The sequence below is a fragment of the Halyomorpha halys genome, unplaced genomic scaffold (genome assembly GCF_000696795.3).
Source record: "Halyomorpha halys isolate HHAL.00 unplaced genomic scaffold, Hhal_1.1 Scaffold934.1, whole genome shotgun sequence".
Lineage (NCBI taxonomy): Eukaryota > Metazoa > Arthropoda > Insecta > Hemiptera > Pentatomidae > Halyomorpha > Halyomorpha halys.
In genome coordinates, this window is record NW_027104767.1 from 90,150 (window position 1) to 111,801 (window position 21,652).

A 21,652-nucleotide genomic window follows, 5' to 3' on the forward strand; every position below is an offset into this window, starting at 1 on the left:
TCTTCTGTCAACTATTAATTCATCATTATTAACTGATACATATTTCGTACCTAGCTTGGTTGGAGAGCTTGGCAGCTTCTGCTTCAAGGACTCCCTCTAGGTAAGCCTTACGTTTTAAATAATATAGAAGTCTTAAGTCAAAAAATTCTTTCATTATGTCAAAAACTGCATCATACCGCTTCAAACAGAGATCTTTATCAAACGCCACCTGAAAATATTAAAACAGGAATATTAGAATTCATAATTATGAGAGATAGGAATATTAGAAGTTACATAATTATTTATACATAAGATAACAATTATGAAATAAAATAATAGCTCTTTCAAACTTAACATGGCATTAATTTTATGATTAAAAATGGTCCTTATGAGTTATTTTAAAATGATAACCACTTAGCTTCCCTCACTACGTGATACTTCCCCTCTGCTCGCAGTTGAAGCAAGAAAAATTCTTATTTTTGTAATATCAAAACAAATCTAACCTATATTTCATGATATTATCCCTGTGACTGGAGTAACTCTTCAAGAACAAAAAATATATTTCTTATAAATACCTTTTTTTAAACATTTTAAACATTAAAAAAACTTTTTGGTTCCTTTACAAACTTTTTTTACTAACTTGTTGCACACTAATTTTAACTAAATTTGTTTCTGCTATTTCTATCTAAATTACCGAGAGATTAGATACAGAAAATATCTAAAATACTAAGAAATTCCAGGATGTATGTAAAAAAATTTTTATTTCAAGGATAATGGAAATGTGAAATCGTTAAGTACTAAAGGAAGTAAAGGCTTTTCATATACACAATGAACTTACCATAGAAGTAAGAGAAATAGTCGTTTGCAATTTGAAAACTTTATGTAGACCTTCTTGCTCTGCAGTAGCCAATTTATCGTTGGTCATGGTAACAATAAATCTAACTGTTGTGTCTGTATTATACTCTTTGTAGTCACTGAAAAAGTAAGGCCAGAATTAATTTTATTTGTTGGCATAGCCAGAAGAATTAGGTATATACAATAATTTACATAATATAAATCAAGAAATTGAAATTTTCCTTAAATTTATTTATTAATTTCATATATTTACAAAAAACATTGTATCTACTAATTTCCTAAAACAGAAGGATAAGAGATGTGACAGAGAAGTATTTTAAAAATATCTATTTATCTGCCAACACCAATTTTACATTACAAATATCACAGGCCAATACTACATCTAGTGACTGCAAATTATCATGTTACAAAAAAATATTAATTAATTTTTATTTGTGACTGTGTTAATCTAACAACTTAAATCATTATTATTTTACAATTCATTCAGAATATCACGTAACTAAATAAACTGTAATGTTAAGCTATTAGACACATCAGTAGCCTTTTTATATAATAGAAGAGCTAAAAAAACTTTATTTAAGATTAATGGTTAACAACAGTTAACCATTAATCTTATGAGATGTCAAACAATTAACAAGTTGTTAAACATTTTAAACCTTTCTATAATAAAACTTACAGCATATCATACTCAATCAAACGTAATCCTTGATAATCCAACAAATATGTGACCAACAAGTTATCATTGATCAAATATTCTGGATTACTGTGGGCCCCAAAAATACCAACTAACCACCCCATAATACCAAATAAGGAATTAAAGTTGAAATAGTGCAAAATTAATTATTTTTTAAATTAATATTTCTTTAATAAGAAACAAACATAATAGTAGGGATTGTATAACAAATATCGAAAAATAGTCCCCTCAATTTTTGCAACTATTAGAGGGTTGTCGGTCAAGAGTAAACGTGAAAAGACCCCATATCTTCCGAAAGAACTTGTCCGAACTCAACTTATCATAAAAATGTACACAGTAACTGAGTCTTTCTGTGTAGGAAGGTTGAACCCATTCTTCTCGCTCTGAGCATCCTGCTCCTCCTAATGTGGCCATCGCCTCATCTAAGATTGGCTTCAACAGTTTGTCATTATCTATAATTTTTTGATGTTATGAACATGTTGGATTGCTCAGTAGGTAGGTTTAACAAATGTTGGAATATTAGGACTGTATTTAATTTCAAAGAACTAATTCTCATCCCATTATATAGTAATCATTTCCATCCTAGAATCTACTAGTAGAAACAATGGGAGTTTTAATACTTGCCCAGCTGAAATAGAATAACATTTTTCAACAAAAAATAAATATAAAAATATAAATCTTTTTACGTAATAAGTGCAGGTTGTTTTTCTGTTCCATTCAACATGGGTTCGAGAACAGACTCCTTGTAATGATGAGTTCCACAGCCAACTGGAAGTTCAGTAATTTCTATCCTATCATCTTGAAGAATTCCAATTTCTCCAGATATCACGTAACGGGAGTCCAATAATGCCTCAATATCCCCTCTGAAGTTTTTATAAAATGGTTTCTAAAAGAAAAAAGATAACTCTTACAATTGTAATAAACACTAGCACTACATTGAAAGTATCTGATATTTAAGGTATTCAGATTAAGAAAAATTGAGAACACAAATGACTAATAATAGCACTTATTTAAAATGTGAAATTAATCAGCAATGGACAACCCTTTTCCTTACACAGACAATTATAAAAGTCTCAACTATGAGAAATTAATGATTATTTAGCCTCTGTACAACAGATATTATTATTACTCTAACGGATAAGGACAATTAAATTTACATCTCTAAATAAGAAAATATCTCAAAACAGTAAAAAAATATATAGAAATTTCATTAATATAAGGATTATAACATAATATAACAAAAGGAACAGATTAAAACAACTTTAAATTAATATAATATAATATTTATCCAACCACTAACCAATGGAATGAGAGGTTCAGTATTTGTTATCATTTTCCTCAAATTGTCTATGAGCTCTCGAGGATTATAGTTGGGAATTTTGGTCATCCAACCTGTACCAATACCATCAGCTCCATTAATTAACATCATCGGTATAATTGGAATGTACCACACTGGTTCAATGCGTTGATTGTCATCCTTCTGGTATTTTAACAAAGGGTCATCGTGTGGGTGAAAAATTAATCTTGTCAATGGGCTAAAAAAAAAATTTTTTTTTAAAAATTAAAATTCATATTGTAATCTATACAGCATATATGGTCTATAATCACAACTAATGAAACAAATTTAAAATAAACAATTAGAAGTTTACCTGAGCATAGTAAAAATATATCTGGGCGAGGCAGCATCTTTTCCCATATGGAGTCGAGTACCAAACTGACCAATAGGTTGCAGTAGATTGATATTATTCGAACCAACGTAGTTTTGAGCCAAATTTATGATGACAGACATCAATGACTGTTCACCGTGATGATATGCTGATAATTCAGCAACTGAACCAGCAAGCTGAGCAACTTTGACTTCTCTTTTGTCATTTCTTTTTAAGCATGTGAACAGTACCTAATAACAAAAAACAAAAACTATAAATTAGAATTATCACAGGAACAAACAAATATATATATATATATTATATACATATTATATAATAATACATATATATATATATTAGCTAAATTCGAATAAAAATTTATATATGCAAGTATTAATAATCTAGTTTAAAATAAAAACATTCCATTAATAGAAGTTCTTCTAAACATCAAATTGCTATATAACTTATATTAATTTTAAATTATCTGTCTACAAAAAGACTGCCTTTTATTAAATAAAATCTTTCAGAAAATGAAAAGTGAATACTTAACCCACCTTTCTCGAACCTGGTTTTAATCCATCAACCATATTAGGTATTGACCGCTCATTGTCCATGTTTGAAAAAAGAACCAGCTCTTTATTAATAAAATCTTTATAAGTAATAGATTTGGTATCTTTGGTGTACAGATATTCTTCATTTAAACCCAATTCTTTTCGCCTCTTCCTCTCTACCATCCAATTCGTCAACCATTCCTTCCTCTGCTCAACGCATTTCTTACTGAATGCCTAGAAATGATAATAATTAAAGTAACTTGAGTTTATTAACAAATTAAAAAAATGGAATTTGTAGTGAAACTTATATTTACCATTATAATATGCTGATCACATTCTGGTCCACTGTATTTAAATATAATTCGATGGCGGTCCATATTACTAAAATATTCCTTCGCCTCTTTAGAGGTCGAAGTACCCAAACCTAAGGAAAGAAAATATAAATTTATATTCACCAAAATGCTACACTAAGTTAAATTTATTTACAATAAAACATAAAATAATAACTATTTCTTTCAAAAATCCACTGCTGTAAGTTGTTAATTCAGAATTAATTTACTTCTAAACATTATGTTAAGAAGTGAACAATTATGGAAAATCATCAGGCAATATAGATGATTAATAATTATCAAATAATAATTTCAAAATACAATTCTTTAAAAAATAAAAACCACTGTTATCCTCGCTGAATACCGCAGAAAAGTAGTTTAAATTAGATTAGTGAAGTGAGACCAATAGGTTATAAGGAGAAAGATATGACCAGGGTTAAGATTAAACCTTGGAAAAATTAATCCTCCCTTATTACTGACGAGATAGGGAAAAGAGTATCTGAGGACTTATTGGTAATGGTTAACTCTGAGGTTATTATGGGTTATACCACAATCAGATAGTGCTGCTTTCCTTAAAATGGCAGATCTCAAAAGGAATAACATTCATTAACTAATGGGTACAAATCTCAAATTCTGATATAGATCTGAAGACGGTAACAGTGGGCTTAACAATAGACAAATACCTTCAAATATAGTTAAGAGACCAAAAATACAGAGAGAAGCCTGTAGCAGCTTTAAATGCAGCACATTATTTCAGTATTTGTGTATTTTCTTAGTAAACACATAATCAAACTGAACTCTCCAATTATTGTAGTAAATTTTGAAACATATTACTGAATTTAAAGTGACCAAATCATGAACTTCATCATTCAAAGAAAATAGTCAGGAAATCTATATCAACAACTAACCAATGCTAACAGCGTTGCCATAGCTAAAGTAGACAACTTTAACAGTTTCCACTGAAACGGACCAAGAAAACAAAAAACTACCAAAAGATCATAGTGAACGAAACAACCAATATAGTGCCAACCAAAATACAAATACAACTAAAACACTAAAAAAAAAAAAAAAAAAAAAATTAAAGGACAAAAGATCTTCATAATTCACAAACACTGCAGCTGTTAAGATAATTAAAGAATAGAAAAATAAAAACCTTTGTAGTATTTTATCTTATAAGTGTGGTTATTAGGTGTTCCATTTTTCCACTCTTCAAACTCTGGAATAGAAAAGAAAGAATACTCCTCATTCCTCTTAGTAGCTTTTACAATCGGAGTAATAAATACTTCCAGGAAAGGCATTTTTATCAGTGATGGCCAGTTGTGGTGTATAAAGTTGACGATAAGACCTTTAATATGTGAGCCATCCTGAAATTTTCACAAGAAAATATAATTAAAACACAAATAAAACAGAATAATTGAAATATAAATTAATAAAACAGGACTAAAGTGACTTGAACAAAGGTATCAAAAATGTTAAACACCACTACTGAAGTTTTAATAAATAAGAACTAAATACACTACGTCTATTTTTTAGGATATAATTCTGACCTGATCCTGATCTGTCATTATCATTAATTTTCCATATCGAAGTGTTTCTAGATCTTCTCTGGTTTCATACTTCTTTTTATATTGCAGTCCCATAATTTTTATAATATTGTTTATTTCAGCATTTTCAATAATCTGGAATTAATATGAGTTAGTTAAAAAAAAATTTAATGTAGAATTTAAGAATTGAATACCTATAACGATGATAAATTACAGTATTTTAAATATAATGATACATGAAACTTTTTGAAAAAATAAATAAATAAAAAAAAAAACTTATAAATTTTACACTCTGCGGGGTGAACAAAATTGAGTTGTACTACTGGACACACAACAGAGCTGACACCGCACATTAATTTTTCCTATATCATTGGGTTACGATATAAAATGCACATACTGTTATTTTAAATCTTTTTATTATGTGATAATGAAATACATTTTTAAATTTGCAAAAACTTATAAAATCAAGAACATATGAATTTGAGTGATTCTCTCAATTTTAAATTAAATAAAAACACTGGAAGATCTCAGATTGACCGTGTCTATTATTAATAAATGGAATATGGTCCGGGTGTAAAGTAATAACTATTTGAGGTTTTTTTTTTTTTTTTATACCACACCCGTACTATATTCCATTTATTATAAATAAAAAGATGTATTCAACATATACATGAGGATTTTATTTGATGTAAATTATCAAGTGTCGACTCTTGATCTCAGGGCAACGAGTTACTAGACAATAGAAATATTAGGGGATTTGCAAACAAGGTTTTTCATTTTCTATAAAAAAAATTAAATAACACAATAAGAATGGTAAATTAAAAATAGAGTACTCTCATGACTGAACTATACAAGATTCAATAAAAATATATAAGCTGTTTAAAACGATTCGTACATACTTTGAAAATTGTATCTATTTGCTTTAACCTGCAAACCAATATTAATTACCTGCTTGTGAGTTGCTTCTCGAACATTTAAAAGTTTACCCCTGAGCGGGAAAACTCCATACTTGTCTCTGCCAATGACACCCAACCCAGACATTACTAGAGCCTTGGCTGAGTCTCCCTCAGTTAGTATGAGAGTGCAAGAAAGTGAAGACTTAGAACCAGCATCGTTAGCATCTTCTAACTTCGGTATACCTATTAAAATTATCAATATTAATTAAATTATAAAACAAGATTGAGTTACACTAAAGGTATAGCCAACTAATTCCTAATCTTAATAAGAAAAAAAAATTAAATTATGAGTACAATTTTGTTTTTAATAATATAACAATTTAAATAAATTGCAAGTATACTTAATATTTTAGGCCAAATTAATATTTTCTATGTAAACATAAATTATGATTATATAAAGCTAAAATGAATTTTTAAATAAACTAATGTACATGAATAATAGGATTAATAATGTAACAGATAACCAAAAACTGATTTGCAAGATCAGGACCTACCTCAACAAGATTTATGTTCAAATGATATTTACACTTGTATAACAAACTATATTACAACTTTTTTTTTTTTAATTTATGACAAATTAAACCATTCATAATAATTATACTGTATAAATTCTTTGAATGAATTTTAGTTTTTCTCAAGAAATGTACTGAACTAACTGATTTTATAAGGAAATTAAATATTTCTGACAATATAGTTATAAAATCAAACCTTTTAGTTTAGTTTTTTTTTTCCCACCACCAGCTTTCTCCAAAATCGTCTGAGCCTTAAATTTGGCCCAAGTTAATATTTGATCAATCAGGTTGCTCTTTCCGACCTAAACAATAAAACATAATTTAGAAATATTAACAAAAACTAAATCTCAACCACAAATTGTAACTTAATACTTACCTGATTCAAAAATTTTTCAGATAAAGCACATTTAGATCCAAAGTTTTTAGCTTGAAGCGTCATATGTTCTTTTGTTTGTGAATCAAAGGTTGGGTTAACAATTAAACAATTGATGAAGAGCCACATATGGGTCTTGATCTGGAAAGGCTTAATTTGCATTCCGCCTTTATTTTTCTTCTTGATTATTTCTATGAGATTTTTCACAAGAGCATCTGCAACGTAATCAACGTGCCTTCCACCCTGTGGAATACAGTAATATATTGCATACAAGATAAAAAAATGAATATATCTACTACATACATAAATATACATATGCCCTTAAACACAAACAGTTCATTAAAATATAATCAAACAAAGAATAAAGAAAATTTATATACTTTTGAACTAATGAAGTGAAAAATTTGAACTAATTATAACGAAAATTTTAACCTTTTGCGCTCGATACTTTTTTTTTTAGTGAACTTTTTTTGTTAATTTACCCACAAAAAGTTTATTTCAAAAAATTCTTTGGTAACTCAATTGGCAACTATATGCCGCCATTCGAGTTACCAAAGAATTTACTGTGTCGCCATTCGAGCATAAAAGGTTAAATTGCTTAACTAAATGATTCCCACATGATTTCAAATAGAGAGTAACTTCAAAATGTTAGCTTTCTCAATAAAATAATTCTATTTTAATCCAAAATGTTACCTTTGTCGTTGCTATGCTGTTGACAAATGAAACTTGTTGAAAACCCTTCTCAGAAGTGGTAATAGCAACTTCCCATCTTTCATTAACGTTCTCATAAACAATCTGCAGTGGATTACCAATGTCATCTTCTTTACCCTTTATATAGAGGTCAATATAATCCTTGAAGGTTTTAATCTAATAAAAATAAACTGAATTAGTTGAAATGTGATTTCTGAGCAATAAATATTTATTTGTGAATTAATTGAAGAGCCCTTCTAATAAGTTAATTGTTCCTGCCAAGAATAGAACAGTTGAACAATAGATAACGAAGCTGAATCAGGACAGACCAGGCAGTGTCAGCTTTTTCCATTAGAATTGGATTCTTTTTTAATCTTATTTATTCATAAATCCTTCAATATTTTGTATTTATCTACTGTTTATTATTGCTAACAATAAGAACAGTTTATATTTTCAAATAAACAAAATTAAAGGTACTGTAAAAAAATTAAAAAAAAAAAAAAAAAAAAAAAAAGTGAAAAATCAATCTTATTAAGTGCCACTCCTGGTCAGTCAATTTTTATCAAAAAAGTTGCAGTCACATCCAAGGCCTCTACCTGTCTTAAATATGTAATATCAGTGTTGTACGACATTTTGTTTTTGAGCAAGGCTGTTCACATATGCACATGTGTGCAAACAATAACACACACCATTTTGCGAGAATAGGTTTTTTTTGCAGAACATGTATTTCTGTTGAAAACTCGTATTTGAAACACCCATATTAAATCCATATTTTCACCTACTAAATATCCTTATAAAGGTTAGAAAAAGTAAAAAAATATAGTGTGTTGAAAGTTTAACAAACTGGGTAATTTATGTAAGGTTATGAATTGAAAGAAATTATTAAATGTAATGCATTTTAAATAAATATATTATCATTCTAGTTAAATATTATATTTGAATGTTTTCCATTTTTTAATTAATGAAGATCTGACCAATACTAATTAAATTTTCTAGAGTTTAGATCTAGAACTGCAACAAACAGGATCTTGAACACACTAATTAAAACAGAATGCTATTCATAGTTCAACACCTACTAAGAAACTACTTATAACTGAATTTATCTTGTGTTACAAGTATAGATCAAATACTTCTGATCATTATCTGTTACTACAAATACTAGAAAATAAATTTACCCTGATATTTTAATTATTTACAAAATATCAAGGTTAAACAACTAAAAGTTAACCAATAAAAACAATATATATATTACTGGAAGCCTCTCTCCATTCAGCCAAACTTTTACTCCACGACTCGAAGCGGCCACATCATATGCACGTCGACACATTAGATCAACGATATCCTTATCCAATTTTTCCATTTTAAATTTCTTCAAGTCAGGGGAAAATGTCACTTTAGTATAATCATGTTCAGCTGAACTTTTAATTTTAACATCCTCTGCTTTACTCATGTTGTCTTTCCAAGTCTGAAAAATGAAAAACAATTAAGAAATAATTATATAAGTGTTACAACAGTGAAATAAAATCTTTAAACAATGAAATGAAAAGATACCTGTTTAAAAGCTTTTTTATACTGCACTGAACTTGTTTCAACAGTGAAACGAGTAGAAAATATGTTACAAAGTTTCGCTCCATAACCATTTCGTCCACCTGTTACTTTCTGTTCCTCATCATTGTAATTTGAGGATGTCAACAAATGACCAAATATCATTGTAGGAACGTACATTTTTTCATCCTTATGTTCAACTACAGGTATACCTTGGCCGTTATTCCATATCGAGATAACATTTTCTTCTCTGAAAATAAACAGCGTAACAGAGTTACATATAGAAAAATTTACTACAGTAAATAATAATAAAATCAAGCTCCTCACTCCACATCACTTCATTACAATTAAAACTGAACGAATAACAACCACATGTAAACATGCATTTTTAAAAATAAATCCTGGGTATTTATCTTAAGTTTAAGTGAATAACTTCTGATAAAATAACTACTTACGCATTGATGGTTATTTTAATAGCATCCATAGTTTTGTCTCGCTGCTTATTGTCAGCAGCATTCACCAGGATTTCATCAAAAATTTTATACAAACCAGGAACATAGGTAATCTCCCTTTGAACCATTGATTTAGTTTCACTATCAAATACCCACATGAGCTCCGTTACAGGTTCAACAGAACCTATGAAACAAAAAGATATACATAAATATACTCTTAATATAAATAAAGTAAATTTTCAAAGGCTATAATTAATATTTTTAGATCTTTTTCTTAACAAGTATAATTATTTTAATATTATATATATAGTTGTCCGTATAACTTTAAATATAAGAAGATGGTCAGGGTTGCGGTTTAAAAAAGAACCAATAATTTTAAACTATTTAATGTCTGACGTTTCGCCCCACTTTGCAAGGCTTCATCAGGGCAAAAATTCTTATTACTTACTGATCAGCCAACAGGCCTCCTCCTCATATTATCATGCATTGAAAGGATTTTTAAAGATTATTTTAACCAGATAGATAACTAACACAAATGTAATCTCCCAAAATTTCACTCACAAGAAATGGCATTACTAAATCTCTTATACAAGCACAATTCAACAGTTGTAATTAATGTAAAGAGTATATAGACCAAAACCATCTCATTCCAATCATTTAAGAGATAAAACAGAGATCAATTATTGAGATAAACTGGTGTTCACATACTATTATGATCACTATAATCAATACCCATTGAAGCTACAAATGTAAATAGTATATTTATGTCTGGGGTGGACTATCTACGATAGGCAACGAGAAAGTAAGTACAAATACTGAACAACCATTTTTGATGTGTTATGGACCAGAATTACTTTTCTTCCATTACAGATTCTATTTTCATAATAGATTTAGTTTCATCACTATTTATCAAATATTCACAACACTGGAAATTGTTGAGGGAAACAACGATAATTTTAATCAAATCAAAAAGCCTATTTTCACTCCTCATATTTTTTTTTATTTTTTTACATTTTGTAAATGGTTAATGTTTCTGAGTTTGCCTTTCCCACCCTCAGAAACATCTTACTATAGATTTTAAGCATTTTCTTCTTGTCATATTCCACTAATTATTATGACTATTGTTTGATTATTACATAAGCTACATTATTACGTAAATCAAACAATAAATATAAGTAAAAAAAGTAGATACATATGAATATCTTTGTGAACTTGATACTAGTACAGAAGTGCAATACTACATATACCATTATGTGCCTACTGGGCTAACAGTTCAATCAGTGGCCAAAGCTAAGATTACAGCTCTTATTGGTAGCAACAGAGTAAAAAATGAAATTGATTTTTCTTGTCATTTTGGTGGAAATAACAGTATTGGAAAACGATTGGTACAGCTTTATATTCATTAATTTAATAGAAAGGTGTGCTCTTACTAATATACTGCTTTTAAAATGAAAATTAATAGAACATTCCGTACTAGAATGGTTTTATAGGGGATAAACAACAGGGTATCTACAACAGCCAGTCAGTCGGAACCCCTGACATTGCTCCATATTAAAAACAATTTCTACTCTCTAACTAAATATAGAAGTAAAAAAAAAAAAGTGAAATGCAAAAAAAATTGTTTGTCACAATGTTAATAAATAGTCTGAGTTTCAATCAATGGTTGATCACAAATTCTATTTATTGAAATAACAGTATTTAAAAATAAAATTAAAATGCCAAACAAAAAACGCAATACCAAAATAATATATACTTGTATATTTTAGAAATAAACGTTGCCAACAAACTAACAGGGAAAATTAAATTTCTACAAAATTACATAATTTTGAAACTTATTCATCTTCTTTAAATACAGTGTGTCCCATTATACATGTATATCCCTACATAACTTATAAAACTGTCATAATAGAACAAGTTCTATCTTTTGTGGATTGATCTCCAGCACGGCTAACTCTGCAAGTTCCAATAGAATGGATGTATTTTTTTTCCGAATAAAATTTTAAGAATTTCTACAAGGTCCTTTTTTGATTCAAAACGCCCTGAAGGTATACATTGTTGAAAAATTAAACACATGCCATTCTTATGATCCAGGGTAAATTAATTCAGAATGCCCAAAATTATAGAGGTTAGGAAGAGCACTTATTACGTACTAGTAGGACTAGAGCACTAGTGGGACACCCTGGACCCTCTTGTATGATAAAATACAAACTAATACTATTAATGTTGTAGTTTGTATCTGGTACAATTTCACTATTATGAAACAAAATGTATTAGTGCTTGTACTTAATAGTTTGTGTACTTGTATTTATGGACTAATACTATTGGCTTTTATTATGAAACAGACCCCTGGATGTTCAATTAACAAACAATTTCAATAAAATCATTATTTTGTTACAAAAATTACAACACTTCATCCATTTCTAGCTCATTTTGAACACCATAGAATTGCTCCACGAAAACTACAAATTAAACAAAAAATTATAAGAACATGAATTGTAGATAATTTAATCACCTTGTTTTAAGATTCTATTAACTTTTACATATGTTTACAATGCAAGTTATAAGCAAAATGGAAAAAACAAATTTTTTTAGACGATTTCTCATGTTCATTGAGAACATTCTTGTTGGACAACACCAGATTCTTGTCTATCACTCAAAAACATTAAATAAGCCATTAAAAAAGAACTTTCCACTTCAAACCGCTTTTTTGAACACCAGGCGTTATTTAAATATTGCTCGATTTAACTATCTTAAAGTCTCTTCTTCCCATTTTAAGGTAAAATTTCAAAAGTGATATAGGACCGTAGCTCTTCCGAGGTCTAAGCAGGGCGGGTCCGGCAGAGAAGGATTGCTAACCTTGCGTAGATTTGAGTTAGTTTAATGTTGATATGATCTTGATAATCAGTCAGTAATACCATTTTATTTAGGCTTCGTTTCACAACATTATTGTATGCACAGCCATGCCAATTTTCTATTACTTTATCATAACTTTTTTTCAATTTCAGGCACTTTTTAAATATTGCTCGATTTAATTATCTGAAAGACTGCTATGCGAAAGATAAATATTGTATAAAGAAATAATAAGAACATAAATTGTAAGTATATATTATTTTTTTTATTACAAAGGGCTTAAAAGAAAAAAAAAAAAACAATTTCTAGATTTTTTTTAATGATTTGGCAGAAATATTTTTGTTGGGCATATTAAATTTGTGCATATCACCTCAGAAAACATAATGGTAAAATTAGATTCGAGTCATGTTCTTTATTAGAAGAGTAATTTACCTGGTTTGCCAACAGATCACGTTAGTCTTAAGCGGGGAAAATCCCCACCGAATTCCCTGCTTAATGTTATTTAACTTCCACCACAAATTCTTTAAGATTGTTTTATTAGGCTCAATAACACACAAGATACATTGATACAGGCATTAATACCAGAGTGAAAAGTATTTTTTATAACTGTAGAAATATTTCATTAATAATTGATTATCATGACTAAATTGTCTTCAATCGGTAAGAATTAGGAAAAATGATAGTCCGAGAGATAGACCAAAGTGTAGGTGGGAGGATTTCATCAAGATTGGTCTGGTAGATTCGGGTAGGGCAGGTATCACTGGACGAATGTATATAGAGAGCTATTAGTGGTATCGGCATCAAACCATCAGATTCGCTAAGCATTTATTATTACTATAAAAATGATAGTTTATCCATTTATAAAATTAACATTGATATGCTAACATTTTAATAGATTTATTACTTAGTTATCCTTATTTCAGTTTGGTTTGAAAATATCAAGTCAGTGCTCAATCCGTCATAATTTTAACAGGATTTGTCATAAAACCTATCTCAGTTTTCTCTACAATATTTTTTTTTAATGTCGCATATAAAAATATGTAATGATGTATCACTGCATCTTGTGAGTTACTGATTTCATAAACAAGCCTGTTTACTTAAAATAAAATAAAATTAGGTTTAGTGATAGTACAGAAGATTAGCAACAATTTCTTTGAAAATTGGATACAGTTTATGTTATACGATCATAAGGTCCAGAACTCTAAGTGATAGAAAAATAAGTGGTAAGTGCCTTTAAAGTAGTATTAATGTCAGTTACATTATCCTGCAGGATAGGGAATGTGTAGGTACTTTTTTTTGCTGATTTGTTATAAATAAACAAGTAAATGTTATTCGAAATAACATACATTTTTAAGTTCCTTTCAAGTAAATGATAAACAAAAAAGTTTTTATTAGATTATTAACCACTTCAGTAAGGGATTAAAGTCAAGTTCCCTATTTTCCCTTGTTTTATTTAACTACACAATAACCAATACCAGAAAAACTATAAATCGCAGAAAAATGCAAATGATGTGAACAGAATATTAAAACTGGCAGAAAAACCTATGCTTAACCTACTTTAGTAAAATTTAAGTAAGATTATTTGTACACTACAGTCCGTTGTGTTACTGATGTTTAACAGTAATATACCAATGAAACTGAGCTATATAAGCAATCCTTTAATGAACTATGAACCAACTTCAGGATCTTAATTCATAATTTACGATTAAAAAAAGGTTTAGCACCTACCATAATAAGTATCACTTAATAACACGGCTGGTTAGAGAGAAAAAAAACCGATTCTAAACAAAAAAAAAAAGCTCATAAAACTATACAAAGATCAACAAAATGTTATTAGAGTGTGATCAAGTTAGAATCAAAAATACTGAATTATATGGAAAATGTTCATAATTCAATTTACCATGATAAAAATTAGTATCAATAATCGAAAATAAAAAAAATATCAAGCAAAAGGAAAACAAAATCCACAACTAATAACCTAACCTCCAAGTAATAGACACATCTAAATCATACCAGATCGGGTTCAAATGTTATAAATTATATAAAAATAGCTTTTCCTGGACAGGGAAAAATAACTTCAAAAAGTAAAACGACCTTAAAAATTAGGCGATAGTTCAACAGACAACTTATATTAACTACTACTTACCAATATAAGTGTCAGGCCTAAGCAAAATATGCTCAAGTTGAGATTTCTTCTGATACATCTTCTCAACAGTAAGGGCTTCACCCTTCTTCGTTCCACTTTCCACACTGTCACCCATTGTGCTTCTTCTTCTAAAGCAACAATATTTAAACTAATTTAATTAAGAGGCAAACATTGGATGAATGGAAGTTACACTAAAGAATAATTTGTTTATAGTCAAGAGTAAGAAGTTACTAATTTTAACAATATGATTCATTACAGATCACAACTACTCCAACTTTGATAAACTAAACCTAGTTTATGAACTATCAACGATAATAAAGTAAAAATTTAAGAAACAATTATACTTTACAGAGTATGTTTATAAACAGCACTGAACTATGACAAAGTACTTACGTTCCAACTTACAAAGAAACAGTGAATAACTTGATTGAAGAAAATTCCAAAGGCTTTTTGACTATGCTTAAGTCAAAAATATATTTCGCGACGAATAACTTATGCAGTTTTAATATTTACTACTACTTTTCAGCCATTAATGCAACGCCATAGACAAGCTAACTGACATTGGCGTTCCCGCCCGTGGAATGACCCCTACAACCTGACTATAAAAATTACTCTGCCTCTGTTTATAATATACGCTTCACAGATTACCCTCGACTTTACTTTCCTGATGAAATTAACTTAGTACAAAAAAATAATCGTAAAGTTTATAAATAACTATATCCAATCAAATAATTAGAAAAGATAACTAAACACTATTCACGCGGGAAATAGTAGGTAAACAATCTTACAAATTGTGGTATACAACATATTTGAAATTAAGGAACAGTCTTTCAACGGTTTTTTGGTGGATGAAACATATGATCTAGAGTATAATTAAATGAAAAATGTTTTGAAGTTTCTTAACCTTTTAATATTTGAAAAATCACATAAATTAATAATTACCGATAAAAAGGAATAAGGATATATATTGTCTTATATGAATGCAACACTATTTCGTTTAATTCTTAATTTTAAGAAACAAAAAAAAATGTCAATGAGAAATTAAAATTCGTTCCTGCTTTTTAATTTTTCGTAGATTTAATGCCTGCATCAATGGTTTTTCAGACTATTAACCAAAAAAATAAATTATTAAAAATATGAAAACTTCCAAGAACTGGTATCTGCACAACCTACTCTCTCCTAGTCTATCGGGTATACATTTTGAATTTAAATAATTCCTTTTTGAAAATACGTTCTTGAGGCCTAAAGTTATTTTATATCATTAGGAATAGATTTTTGATCAATAAATCAATATAAAAAAAATATACAGACAAAACTTTACTTACAATTAAAGTTTAGTATTCCAAAAAAAACTAAAATAAATATTAATTTTTCTTAATGACAAGAATGCCAACTTGAGGAAGTTAAAACATCTACGTCCTAATATAGTGACGAAATTTATTTATAATAAATTAACTATATTAATTTATTATAAATAATATGATTTTGTACAGGAAATTTATTCTATGAATTTTCGAACATTGCTATTTTAATACAGGGGTAGAACCAGAAATTGTCTTTAGGGGTGAAAAAAAAAACAAGTGAACATGTGTTTAACTTTCCAACGGTGTGGAGCTAAACCAGTGACGACATGAATCCTAATTATTAACTTTGAATCTAAACCTCAGCTAACAATGCCCTTAAAAAAGAAAAACAGATAGCATTAAAATTTTCCATATCTATCAGGAGGGCAAGCTTTGCGCCCTCCCCTTCGGTTCTACCAATGTCTTCATAATACAGAGTTATCTTTACTGTACTCATATTTTTAATATTTTGTACATTATTCATAAGGGAGATTATACAGTAAGAATAATTAATGACTATAAAAATATATATATATATAATCGTCCTAGAGAATCGAAACTATTTTTTTCATGAATACCAAGGGATAGTTCCGGGTGGTGGTCAAAAATTAAAATTTACACGAAATAGCTGACGAAACTGTTAATTAGACGCCTATATTTATTTTGGTATGAAATATCCGAGATGTATATCGATGGAACATATTCAAGGAATGACCTATCACAGCTTAATGAATAGACTGCAATTGTTAGGCATGCCAAAGTGTACTCCCCTGTAAAGGACCTGTACCCGCCTTGGAACATCTGGGATTATTGCAGTACCGTAGATAAGCAGAAAACTGGCCGAGTTACGTTTCCATCATTGCTCAAAAAAGTATTGAGCCGTCCCAAGGAACGTGAATCCACTTAAGGTAAGGAGACCGCAGATACCATATTGAAAGAAAGGCATGATGTAGAAGAGAGGGCAGAGAGAGGTATGTTGTGCTTCTACTGTTGACAAAGCTACCACCTTTGATAGCGTTTGGTGTTCAAGCGTACTTCAGCAGCATCAGAAGTACGAAACTCCTAGCAATTAATGGTAAGTAGTAAACAGGTCTTCTTAACAGTCTATGTATTTAAATGCACCAGGTTTTATCAACACTGTAATCTTAGTTCTCAGTTCATTCTTGTTTCGTTTTAATTTATGGAGTGAGGGGCTTAGTGGGTCCATGGAATAAATATGCCAGTGGCAACCAATGAAGGGCTTATTGTTTTCTAATGCGTGGCCGTTTCGAGTTACCTCGTGTTAATGGTGACTTAGAATAAGATGGAAGATAAATTAAAAATTTAATTAATACGTGCTATAAACATAGCTGCCGGAAGATTTTGCTTCAGAGCTGCATTAACTTGCAACAGAGTCAGCTGGTAAAGAGCCACCCTGCATCGGATACCACAGGGATTTTCTGAAAGCTCTTCCTAGGTGAATTCACTCTAGGGTTCTAGCAGAACTAGATTCAGCCCTAAAACTGTATTCATCACAAAGTACAGCAGGCCTTTTGTCCATACAGAACCTCTGATATAACTTCCCATCCATCTCTCTTCTCTTATAGGACGGTAAGGGCAGCGTACACTAAAGGAAAGTGCTGAATGGATTCTTCGTTGACATTGCGAAATACCTCAGTAACCCAGGGTGTCCTATAATCCAACTCATCTGTATTGTCATACTTTGTTACCCCAACTCTTCCTCTAATAGTTTTCTCTTCTAGTGCAGGCTGGAGCTCCACTCTTCTCTTCGTGTCACGTATAACTTCTAGGCTGAGCTTTCTTTTTAATATCTTGATTATTAACTTGGAGGATATTGTATTTTTTAAACATTCGGTTGTGGGTTAGTATTGCACAAGGGTTTTGAATATCACCTGAACTAGGATTCTCAGATTCTTATTGCATTACAATCTGAGGGTGGACGTATATCCAACAGGCGGCCACCATTTCCAATCACCGGACTAACCATTGACCTCGAACTATAGATAATAAGGAAAACAAATTAAGAAAATTGTTGAACATAACAGTATTTATTAGTTACGTTTAAGATACGAATTTTTTATCCATTCCTAAAACCCTTACATCGAATTCCGTTTCTTAACAGGCCATTGTTAAAGTGAGATGTAAAAATTAATTTTTTATTGTATACATGTTGCTCTGTGGCAAACTGTGAATATATAGATTGTACCGTTTGTAAGAGTCAGTAGATGGTAAGGCTATCATAGCTTTGTTTTGAGTGTGTCTGTGTTGTGTTTAATGTTCTCACGACAGTAAGAACGTTTTATGTTATTTAACCATAACTAATAAAACAGTAAGAACAGTAAAAACATTTTATTTGTGTCCAAATTCAACAGCCATAACTTTTCCTTTGTAAGATGTATCTTTATATATATAGCTGAGCGAGAGAGCTCAGTGGTAAGGTTGTGTTACTGTCTTCAAGGATTCGGGCTCAAATTCGCTGATACATAATTATCAAGAACGTTGATTGACAGTGTGTAATTAATAAAAGGAAGATGGTTTGGTGCGGTCAAAATAGCTCAAATAGTAAATAAACTATTCATTATGCACCAACGTTTCGCTCTACTTTGCACGGCTACAAACGATATGAACAACTAATATTACGTAACAGAGTATGAGAACAAGATAACATGGGGGATATGGAATTTAATATAGATTCAAAACAGTCTCTATTTTCTGTCACCTGATGCTGCCATATGCATATATGAACTCTGATAAATAAGATTTCAAATGATGTCTCGACGTCCCCCTATGTCTCTTGTTCCTCCATTTAGCACTACCCCACATTCTCTCAACTGTTACTGTATGAACTCCTGTTTCAGGATCAATAAAATTGTATTTATGATTAACCTTAGCAAGTAGGAATCCTTCTTTTATTATTGTATTTGTTTGGTTACCTTTCCAACTGTCAGAATAAATTGTGCTATCATCTGCAATGTTTTCAATAATTTTATCAAGAAGGATAGAGCCAGTTCTATTAGAAACAGTGACAACAAACGAATCTTTTGTTTCTCTGCATATACCTCCAAACACCCACTGTAGGAGTAATACTCGACAACAATTATTTTTACGTTTAGTAAACTAACTTTCATCAATTTCCACAATGCAATTTGGTCCACCTATCTTCTAGATTAATTTATTTTCCATATCCAAGATACCTAATTCACGCATGTAATTATTCCAGTCTATAACAGTTTTATCCGATAAATCAAGCTGCTTATCACAAAATTTAACCGATATCAGCTCCTTGTACCAGCAGTATATGAATCTTAAAGCTGAACAAAATGGAATTCTGCTCAACTCAAAACAGGTGTCTTTTTTAAGTTCCACTTGCTGATCACACTGTCTTAAATTACATTTCCAAAAGTTACGTTTACTAAAATATAGTTTCATGTCATGGGGACATGTACGTTTTTTAGGTAAAATATTTCGCTCCTGAAGAAATTAAATAGCATATTGTTCTGTTTTTGGCAAATCCCAAATACGCATTTCCGTAGCACTAAAAAATGGGTTCAAAAATCAGCAATCAACAAGACAACAAGAAAACCAAAGATAACTTCGTGGGAGTACGAACAAGAAGATTGCTGTGTGCAAACAACTGCGGTAGCGTTAATACATAAAAACCGAGAAATATAAAAATACAGTACCCATTAAAAGATTGAATACAAATAAAATAAATGTCAAGAAAATAATAAACAAAGCAGGATACCTACATTTTAGAATGTAGAAAATCGAAAGAATGTCTTTAGGCGGATGAGGTCCTGCTATGTGGAATGAAATGTTGGCTCATAAGAAAGAGTTTATTTACTATGTGAGTTATTTTGACCACAGCCGGACCATTATCCTATTCATAATTATTTATTCTGTTATTAAAGCCGAGAGTCAACCCTGTGGGTTCGAGACCCCTTCAGGGTCCACCAAGCCTTATATAGTGGGTACCCTTATTGGAGAAAAATCAGGCGACCGAGCATGATTCTGACCAAATTAACTCCTTGCACAACCGCTAGTCTAGTAACAATACTTCCTTTCAAAGTACGCATTCTTGACCCTTCATGGATTGTAGGGGTACAGATTTATTATTATTTAAACTTAACCCTACCTGAACATTTCTGGTATACGGGGAGAGGGTTCATCCTCGAGGAAGGCACTTAGTTTAACCAGAGTGGAAGGGTCGAATTTTCATTCCATGGAACCAGCACGAAATAAAAGTCAACGCGCCCAGGCCGAAACCGAACCAGTGTCTTTGCAGAAATGAGGCTGCTAAAGCCACCCTTCAACTCATTCAGGTGCATTTAAAAGACATGAGTATCAAGAAAAACACTTTTATGCATTGTGTAGCGAAAGTGGAGGATAGAATTTAATCAAATTAACACTGGGCCATCTCACAATAAACCCCACCTTCCTTCCAAATTTATGGGGCGGAATCTAATAAAATAGATATAGGACCAACCCGCACAATCTCTGAAACATTCATAAAAAATCGGTTAAACAGTCCCCCCACCAACACAAATTTGACTAGACGTACAAGAAAATCAATTATTTTTTTAATATATCTAAAACGTAATATGCGAGTAAAATTGTTTTTGATTTTGTAGTCGTCATTTCTTTTTATTATCTTCTGCCTTCGGCAATATGCATTAACATATTTTCCTTTGTACACCTACACTTCAAAAACCGCTCGTCTTTAAAGGACCAAATTCAAAGGAGTGTAACCGCTCAAATAGTAACAGTGGTGCGCTCTATCTGCAAACCATCATAGTTAACCCCTTTTGTCCACTAGTGAATTAAAGATCTGTTTTACAGCAGCTACTTCTGACTGTCTGAAGCTCATGCTCTTACAGTTCCAGTATATATATATATATATATATATATACACAGTATATATATATATATATATACACACAGTATATATATATATACTGAGAGAACTATAATGGCAGATATACTTGGTATATTTTTTTTTTTGCGGTTTTTGAACATTGAATATAAAATATACTTGATTATGAGCCAATCTAAGTGCTCATTGGGGGATTAACTAAACAAAAAATAATAATCAATTTTTAGAAAACTCAAAACAGCTAAGTATTAATTTATCTGAGAATGACCCGATATAGGAGAAATGATTTTTAGCAAACTGTTGATTAGAATCAT

At 30.3% G+C, this 21,652-nt stretch overlaps 1 protein-coding gene across 2 annotated transcripts in view; it reads right to left on the reverse strand.

The window, feature by feature from the left end:
• The window catches only part of Top2 (topoisomerase 2), a 24,931-nt gene extending 8,987 nt beyond the window's left edge, over positions 1-15,944 (reverse strand). Inside the window, exons 1-18 of one of the 2 annotated variants that reach the window (XM_014431006.3) lie at positions 15,528-15,944; positions 15,123-15,250; positions 10,130-10,310; positions 9,681-9,924; positions 9,382-9,594; positions 8,133-8,306; positions 7,443-7,682; positions 7,263-7,368; positions 6,547-6,737; positions 5,602-5,733; positions 5,208-5,418; positions 4,040-4,149; positions 3,729-3,959; positions 3,178-3,425; positions 2,829-3,063; positions 2,215-2,414; positions 818-953; positions 51-208 (exon numbers count right to left, since the gene is read on the reverse strand). In XM_014431006.3, coding sequence (XP_014286492.1) covers positions 51-208; positions 818-953; positions 2,215-2,414; positions 2,829-3,063; positions 3,178-3,425; positions 3,729-3,959; positions 4,040-4,149; positions 5,208-5,418; positions 5,602-5,733; positions 6,547-6,737; positions 7,263-7,368; positions 7,443-7,682; positions 8,133-8,306; positions 9,382-9,594; positions 9,681-9,924; positions 10,130-10,310; positions 15,123-15,237 — 3,125 coding nt within the window. In that variant the 5' untranslated portion in view covers positions 15,238-15,250; positions 15,528-15,944. Of the gene's footprint in view, positions 1-50; positions 209-817; positions 954-2,214; positions 2,415-2,828; positions 3,064-3,177; positions 3,426-3,728; positions 3,960-4,039; positions 4,150-5,207; positions 5,419-5,601; positions 5,734-6,546; positions 6,738-7,262; positions 7,369-7,442; positions 7,683-8,132; positions 8,307-9,381; positions 9,595-9,680; positions 9,925-10,129; positions 10,311-15,122; positions 15,251-15,515 lie in introns of both variants that reach the window. The other variant, XM_014431005.3, reaches the window with a different exon arrangement.
• Between the last annotated feature and the right edge of the window lie 5,708 nt (positions 15,945-21,652).